Below are 8,725 nucleotides of genomic sequence, written 5' to 3'. Positions count from 1 at the left end.
TTTTATGAGTCTATCTCTTTGTTCTTTGTCTAGAACACTTTCTTGTTTCTTGGTGTGTAATATCCAAGCAACAGCCTCCTCTTGCTGGACTAGTGTATTATATCTAGCAGCGATTGGAGTTGGGAATATCAGCAGCCTTCCGCAATTGTTGTGCGACCCCTCAATCCATCAAATCTCCCTTGTTGCACTTTGCACCTTGGCGAGTTTCTATCCTTTCTAATCCGGCTGAGTGATCCTCGAATTTGGGCATATCTCCTGGATTTGCCATCGTATTACTAGGAAAACTATGTAAAACTATGTTATTTTCCTGGATTTGCCATATTGTAGCCATCGTATTACTAGTAAAACTATGTTAAACTTCGTATATTTAAAAACAGAACCATTCAACAAGAGAATTCATAGAAAAAGATAAAACATTCTTCTTTATGGAACATCATTCAACAAAGGAAATCAAGAGAATTCATAGAAAAATATAGGAACATCATTCAACAAGTTCTAAACTAACCAACAAAGATAATATCATTCATAACACAATTTTTCAAGGAGATAGACTCGACTGGAAAGACACGCCACCACCTCCTTTAGTTTGGCAATCTTGCCAGTCTTGTCCTTAAGCTGCAGCTTTAAATTATAGATCTGAGTATGATGGGGCTCAAATTCCCTCAATCTCTCCTAATGCTTATCAACATCCTTACTTAAGCTTTTCGTTTCTTCTTCAATTGCATCAACCCAAATTTTATGCTTGTGCAATCCATCATCCTGCACAATATTTCAATGCACAGACATCATACTCAGAGATCTCTTAATTGTATTTTGATTTAATTTGATTTACCTAATACTTAATGCAAGTAAACCATCTATTTTTCTCTGTTTCTGTTGGAGAGATCTCTTCGACAATTCGTTTGCCACCCGAGCATATTAGAGGCATGCCCAAATCACCATCGACTATGGCTGTTCGCATTACGTCTAACTTCCTTGCCCTCTTGTGATTAGCATAGTATAGATCCCCTCAAATTGCTCCATGGTTTGAGAAAAGAGAAATTAGAGATCTAGATCGACTTTCAAGATGGAGAGTGAATGAGAGAAGTTTCGAAGAACAAGAATGAATGAATGAAAGTGAGGAGAGAGAAGACAATGAACGAAGATTGAGAAATCATCGGGGCTGGGGTCAAGGAAAAAAAAGGAAAAAACCACATCATTATTGCCACATGTGCAATATGTGTGCATTCACACTACTTGTTCACACACAGTTGTACCGATTAATGCAGCTGCACCAAACTTGCACACATTTGTACTTTAGGGGTTTTTCAGTTTAATTAGTTATACTAAACCTTAAAATTATTTTTTTAGTTTGACAGTTAATTAAGCTTAATTAACATAAAATTACAAGCTTTTTGTGTATTCATATGTCAAAACTTGTAATTCTACAACTTTATCATCCTTACTTGGTTATTATTTACAAAGTGACATTAAAAGTGTAAAGAAAAACTTGTTGAGATTCTTCCATTATTCATATATAGTAGAAAACTCAATAGAACATTTACACAATATGTATTATCAACACTGGTTTTAGGTTTTATTAATTCATTCTCAATTTTATTATTTTTGGTAGTACCAATTTTATCATTTTTACTAGTTTTATTTTAGTTGTGCCAGTTTTACTCTCGTCTATACACAGATGTTGAAAAAAAAAAAAAACAATAGACTTCAAATTAAGTTTCAAGAGGGAGTTATGCCATAAAAAAAGTAGAGAGTAGTCAAACCAAACACAATTGATGCATGAATCAAACATGAACATTACAAAAATCTCCAAATAACAACCATTGGAGTCCTTGTCTCCACCACCTTTTATTATGCGTCATATGTCGAGTTTTGGTCATTTTTCCCTAGCAGATGCATACCTTTTTGTTTTCTTTCTTCCCCTTTTTATTTTCCGATTCGGAGGAATGATCTGCATATCTTTGACTTCAGCTGGGACATCCCACCGAGACTTATCTGGTACTAAATAAATTTTCCTACAATATGCATTTGCCCACAGCTCCGTCCAATAATACTTAGAACACAACTCATGTATCTCGATATCTTTACCTCCATATTTTTGGAATGTAATGAAAGCCGCCAGAGCGTGCACACAAGGATACCTTTGTACATCGAAAAACCTGCAACTGCAACTTCTCAATCGCAATTTCACCAATTAAGGCTTTTCGTCACTGTCAATGACATTGTATTCAAGTTCGAAACCATTTAGCTTTGCCACCTTTAGTTTCTCAGCAGTTGCCCATAATTCATGTAAGTAGTTATCCACTAAAGGCACCAATTTATTTGCGACTGATCTAGACATGGCATTTTTCCGATGTTCATTAAACCATTCAGAGACTTTTTTTAAGTATTGCATAAAGCATTGGTATTAAGGAGTACCTCCTTGCATCTTTAAATATGTTGTTCATCGATTCAACACAGTTACTTGTGTCTAGGTTGTATCTATCTCCTGGAAAAACACATCTTTCCCATTTTTCTTTCTTGGTAGATTCTTCAAGATACTTGGCAGCAAAAGGATATCTAGTCGTAAAAAAAGCAATAAGCAACGTTGAACTCAACCACTATGTAAAACCTACTACACTCCATGAATCTCCATGCAACAACATCTTTGTTGACGTTATGAGCATACCTTTCACATTTTGGGATAAATGCCATATAACATACCCATGATGAGCTTGAGTATACCTTTCACGGTGACAATAACATTAAATCTCCTAATGTAGAGATAAAAGAGTAGTTTATTTTAATTAATAATTATAATGTTATGTGTGTTAATTTTGGAAAATAGGATAGTGTATGCTAAATTTATATAAAAAATTAAATCGGTGCTATTTTTGAGAATTAACTTTCAACAAAAATATATCTACCAAAATGTAAAACAAAAAGCAAAAATTAAATCTAATTCCTTTAGTATGACTTTAATTTTAGTTAAGATTTTGATTTTATATAATATTATTCTCCATTAAAAAGATTTTCATGGAACGTAAGTCTAAAAGCTTCTATCAAATTTCGATATTTTAAGTAAAAAAGATTACCGATCGATTAAACCACAATAAGATTTTGACTGAATTTCAAACATTGTTTTTTTTTTGGTTAAACAGTTTCAAAACTTGTTTCCGTGTTCGTTTGGTTTGGATTGTATTTGTCTCATAAATAAAATGCTAGTTTATCAAAAAAATTCATCACGAAACTAAAATTTTGATTTTTTTTTTTTTTTTTTAAATGTCGGTAAGTTAAATTTGTGTATTAGTTGTTAATTGTTATGATGACAAAGACTGAACGAGCATTGGCCCATGTGCACTCCGGAGGAATAGAGCCGTTATAAATCCATCCACCCACAACGTCATTATTCTATTAAAAAAACTCATTATTATTATTTTATCGTTTATCAAAAATATCTCCAACTTTTATCGCCTCTTTTTGTTTCCCAAAAACAAAATAGTTTACCTTTTTTAGGTTTCTTCTACAGTCTCAACGCGTTTCTTCTTCCCTTCCCTCTGAACGCGTTTCATCAGTTTCTAGATATCTAAGGGGGTAATGGGTCCTCAAAGCGTTTCTCATTTTCATTTCTCAAAACTGAGATTTTAGAATATCACGCTTGATTTTGGATAAAACTCTCACCTTTGTTTTTTTTTTTTTCCAGGTGAGATCGATGTTGAATCTGTTAACCCTCGTAGTCCGGTTTGCAATCGTAATAGGGAATTTGGGTATTACGGTAAATGGGTTGGGTGTGAATTGGGGAACAATGGCTACACATAAGCTGCCGCCAAAAACAGTGGTTCAGATGCTCAAGGACAATAACATTAACAAAGTTAAGCTCTTTGACGCGGACGAGACCACCATGGGTGCACTGGCTGGCTCCGGTCTCGAAGTGATGGCCGCTATTCCCAATGATCAGCTTAAGGTCATGGGCAGTTACCATCGAGCCAAAGATTGGGTTCGTAAGAATGTCACTCGTTATAATTTCGATGGTGGTGTCAATATCACGTCAGTTTCTCTCTCTCTCTCCCTCTCTGTTTGATTGTTACTGGTTGCTTATAATGTTGTCTGTAGGTCAAATTAACATTCATTGTTTTGGTATATCTTGGTCCAAACCTCGTAAAACCCATGATTGTTCAGTTTATGAGAAGCCAGCCAGAGTGACAAGTTCCTTGAAACCGCCAAATGGAAAAACATGTTTGAGTTATGTCACTTTCTTTGGTTCTTTAGGAATTGGTGAAAGCTGTGTTGTCTGATTGTGAAATTAAATATCTGAAAAAGTAAATCTTTTAACACTACTGTCAAAAATGCAAAAGACTAAAATGTTCCGACACTGTGTTTTATATACATGTCTCAGTCAAGCTTATCTCTTGTGGATGTGTGTGTGTTTTTAGGTTTGTAGCTGTTGGGAATGAGCCATTCCTCAAGTCGTACAATGGATCGTTCATAAACCTCACATTCCCTGCACTTCAAAACATCCAAAATGCTTTAAACGAAGCCGGACTAGGAAACTCCGTCAAAGCAACAGTCCCTTTGAACGCGGATGTATACGACTCACCTGCAAGCAACCCCGTTCCATCTGCAGGAAGATTCCGTCCTGACATCATTGGTCAAATGACTCAGATTGTTGACTTCCTTGGCAAGAACAATGCTCCCATCACAATCAACATCTACCCTTTCTTAAGTCTCTATGGGAATGATGATTTCCCACTCAATTACGCCTTCTTCGATGGAGCTCAGCCGATAAATGACAACGGTGTTGATTACACAAACGTCTTTGATGCCAATTTCGACACTTTGGTATCGTCTTTGAAAGCTGTTGGTCACGGAGATATGCCGATAATCGTTGGAGAAGTCGGTTGGCCAACAGAGGGTGACAAACACGCTAATTCCGGTAGATATCTCTGACCTTTTTAACTGCTTTAGGTGTTTTTTTTTTCCCTTATCTTTTCATGAAATGTTTAAATTTTCGTAGGCAATGCCTACAGATTCTACAACGGGCTTTTACCGAGGCTTGGAACAAACAAAGGCACTCCATTGAGGCCCACCTACATTGAGGTATACTTGTTCGGATTACTTGATGAGGATGCGAAAAGTATAGCACCTGGAGAGTTTGAACGCCATTGGGGAATATTTAAATTCGATGGGCAACCAAAGTTTCCAATAGATCTGTCGGGTCAAGGACAGAATAAGTTCTTGATTGGTGCACAAAACGTGCCATATCTACCAAACAAGTGGTGTGTGTTTAATCCAGAAGCCAAAGATTTGACTAAACTCGCGGCTAACATAGATTTCGCCTGCACTTTCTCCGATTGCACGGCGCTTGGTTATGGATCTTCCTGCAATAGTCTTGATGCAAATGGGAATGCCTCATACGCGTTTAACATGTACTTTCAAGTCAAGAATCAGGACGAGAGTGCTTGTTTCTTCCAAGGTTTGGCCACCATTACAACGCAGAATATATCTCAAGGACAATGCAGTTTCCCTATTCAGATTGTCGCTTCCTCAGCCTCTTCTTTTTCTTCTTTGTCTTATTCTTTGTTTTTTTTAACCGTTTGGTTTCTATTGTCAGGGATGATGTTTTGAGGTTATATTGAGTTCGTTGAACTTAGTGAGACTTTTGTGGCCTTAGTTTATTACTGATTTATATATATACTAGTATTTGACCGGTGCATATGCACAAATTATTATTTGTGATCAAATAATATAAAACTACATATTATTTTGTAATGAGTAATATATTTTTAAGTAGTTTACAATATAATTTATTGGTTGAATATTAGCAAGTGTTAAAAGTAAATGTATTTTTGGTTACTTTAGGCTTATAATCAACTCAAAGTTGAAAAAGTTAAAAATATTCTTTATAATATATATATTAAATAAAGTCATTTTTCATAGCAACGTTAAAATGAGAAAATAAAGTTCGCAATTTTGTTGAGCAAATCAGAAAAGAAAGGACCCAACAACTATTATGCTTAGCCTTCCAATTTTCCATCATCCCTTAATTTCTAAAATATATTTTTACTGTTATTAATACTATATATATGTAAATGGATAGAATAAGATTCGTATGATTTTAATAAAAATAAACAACTAAACAATACTACACGAATTGTAAGTACATAATTGATTTTTTTGTGTTAATCTTTTCACAAACACAAACACTACTCTTAACTAATAAAACAATTTTAGTTGCTCTTTCCTGGGCAAATTTTAGTTGCCTTTTACTACTTTGCAAAATTGAGAGATTCAATTGGATAAAGATTCAATTCAGAGATTTAGTTAAAACTCTCTTCTTCCTCAAGCGGCCAAAGAGATTTAAATGAGGGGAACACTAAAAAAAATATCTGAAGTCCTAAAAGAAGACAAAAGAGCAAGATTCTTCTAACTTTTTTTTTGTTAAGGCTCAGCTTCTGATTCTTTCTCATTCTTTCTCTCTTTTTTTCTTCCTCTAAGAGTTGAAGTTCTCTTTCATCTTCCTCCCTTGCGATTCTTGCACTGCATTTAAACAATTCATCATATGTACATATTACCTGAAAAATTAGTGTCCTCCTAGAGAAAATACATAAGAGAGAGATGTGAAAGATCATGATACCTGGTGTTTCGTTTCGAGTTAGGAACTTATTGTTTTGGTATCATTCGGGAAACTTTCTCTTTTCTACTACCCGTTGCCTATGATGCAATGACATTGGTCTTGATGAGGACTGTATTTGAGCATTTTCAATAGAACCTTTGACGAACAGGCTGCGAAGGACCAAAGAAAGAATGAAGTGTTAGTGAAACTGTGAAAGCTTGATTTTGATATATATATATATATATATATATATATATATATTGATTTGAGTCCTAGTTTAAACAAAAAAAAAAAAAATCGTTTACGCCGACCATTGGAAAAAGAAAAAGAAAAAAGTGAACCAAATTAAAGGTTTTCCACGATATCGCGAGGAAAATATTTTTAAAAAAATAGATTAAATTTAAAATTTAAAATTAAATATTGTGAAATCATTGAATGTAATAGAATAGTTTGAATACATAAACATTAAACATAAACTGTTACTAAAAACAAACACAACCATCAAAATGAAAACTTATAACAAAAATTTTTATGTAGTATAGACACAACTTTGCAAAAAACATTGTTTAAAATATTATGAATATAAAACAATTTATGAAGAATTATGGTAAAGAGCTACAATTAAAAAATCATTATGATAAAGTGATCCTAAATGAGAATATTGTACTAATGGTTGTAATGAGTAAATGTAACTTTCTATTAAATAATTATAATTAATAATATATTTAATAATGAGTAAAACTGTATCAACAAAAAATTAAAATATACAACTTTTAAAAACAAAATAAAATAAATTTTAAATATTAAAATAGTTTTTAACGAAAGCTACAATAATTAGACGCAACTGTAAATTCTATATTAAATTTTATCAAATTTCTATATTGCTATAATCATTTCTAAAATTTTAGTTAGATCACAGAATAACGTTGAATATTATATATTAATATTCAAATTATTTAGATTCAACATAAAACAGAAAATTTGTTTTAACGAACAATGATTTGTTAGTTATTGATGACGTGACAAATATATAGAAAATTCAAAAGACATGACTATTTAAATAGACACACCTATTAGAACGAAAAGTTGTGATGAAAATAAATATATATATATATATATATATAGTGAAAAGACAAAACTCTGCAATGAACAGATGCAACTGTTTGAGTTTAAAAAATAACAAATGAAAACAATATTTTTACAAAAAAGTACTATGAAACAATATTCAGATTGTTGTTATTATTGTTAAATATTAAAAAAAAATTAATGAAAATTTAAGATAAATAGACACAACTATAAATTCTATATTAAGTTTTATTAAATTCTATTGCTATAATCATTTCTAAAATTTTAGTTAGATTATAAAATAACGTTGAATATTAGATATTAATATTCAATTATTTAGGTTTAACATAAAATGGAAAATCTGTTTCAACGAACTTTTTAGTTACTGATGAAGAGACAAATATAAAGAAAGTTAAAAAGATATGACTATTTAAATAGATGTACCTATTAGAACGAAAAGTTGTGATGAAAAAAACAAAAACAATGTATAGTGAAAAGACATAACTCTACAATAAACAGATATAACCGTTTGAATTAAAAAAAACAAAAAACAAAAAAAATCAAATTTTTACGAAAAGGTACTACGATAAATTGCATCTGTTGTGTTTGCACTTGATTATACCTAATAGCACATATACACTGCTTTTAAATAGAAGACATCTATATTACCATATTGAAAAGTTAAATCCCAAAACTCACTATATATAATCCATCTAACTCTTGGAAAAAAAACTCTAGGTATTTTCATTAATTTTTTTTTCAACCAAATATTAAACAAATTAAAAGATTACTCCAAGATTAGTTGTCCAAACAGGAGGATAAGAGTTTACAAAAGAAGTTTCAAAAATTAAAGATCTTGAAGAACGGGCAAGACAATCTGCCTTGACATTGGACTCACGAGGGATCTTGGTCAAGGTAAAGGAAAGGTGTAACAACCCATCCCGTGGACCCCACTAACCTCCCGCTAGCTAGCCCCTATAGGCCCAAAGCTGGCCCGCAGGATCACCGTGGCAAATGGAACTATTCATCCAAATCCACAGTGATGGGTTAGGATCGATATCCTACAGG

At 32.7% G+C, this 8,725-nt stretch overlaps 1 protein-coding gene and 1 long non-coding RNA gene across 3 annotated transcripts; one reads left to right on the top strand and one right to left on the bottom strand.

Moving 5' to 3' along the window:
• Window positions 1–395: 395 nt before the first annotated feature.
• LOC147941196 (uncharacterized) lies at window positions 396–1,098 on the bottom strand. Its single transcript, XR_015561170.1, has 2 exons — window positions 833–1,098; window positions 396–759 (listed from the first exon to the last, which is right to left on the bottom strand). It is a non-coding gene; the product is annotated as an uncharacterized LOC147941196 (long non-coding RNA).
• A 1,942-nt stretch (window positions 1,099–3,040) lies between these two features.
• On the top strand, window positions 3,041–5,705 carry LOC104750249 (glucan endo-1,3-beta-glucosidase 8). Of its 2 annotated transcripts, none has more exons than XM_087456468.1 (4): window positions 3,041–3,573; window positions 3,683–4,026; window positions 4,413–4,912; window positions 4,994–5,705. In XM_087456468.1, exons 2-4 carry the CDS (start codon window positions 3,692–3,694, stop codon window positions 5,602–5,604), a joined length of 1,446 nt encoding a protein of 481 aa, XP_087312594.1. In that variant the 5' UTR covers window positions 3,041–3,573; window positions 3,683–3,691; the 3' UTR covers window positions 5,605–5,705. The 2 variants fall into 2 exon arrangements, with proteins under 2 accessions (XP_087312594.1, XP_087312595.1); XM_087456469.1 differs by having other exon boundaries at window positions 3,391–3,573; window positions 5,007–5,705.
• The last annotated feature ends 3,020 nt before the right edge of the window (window positions 5,706–8,725 follow it).

Source organism: Camelina sativa, chromosome 7, assembly GCF_030686135.1.
Source record: "Camelina sativa cultivar CO46 ecotype springtype chromosome 7, ASM3068613v1".
Taxonomy (NCBI): domain Eukaryota; kingdom Viridiplantae; phylum Streptophyta; class Magnoliopsida; order Brassicales; family Brassicaceae; genus Camelina; species Camelina sativa.
The sequence above is the reverse complement of the archived record's forward strand: the minus strand, read 5'-3'. Positions and strand labels throughout refer to the sequence as shown.

Excerpts from the sequence above, each read along its gene's own strand:
- LOC104750249 (XM_087456468.1), top strand. The coding sequence starts at position 3,692 with ATGTTGAATCTGTTAACCCTCGTAGTCCGGTTTGCAATCGTAATAGGG. Across the intron at positions 4,027-4,412 it reads GATGGTGGTGTCAATATCAC|GTTTGTAGCTGTTGGGAATG; the intron begins GTCAGTTTCTCT and ends GTGTGTTTTTAG. Across the intron at positions 4,913-4,993 it reads TGACAAACACGCTAATTCCG|GCAATGCCTACAGATTCTAC; the intron begins GTAGATATCTCT and ends AAATTTTCGTAG.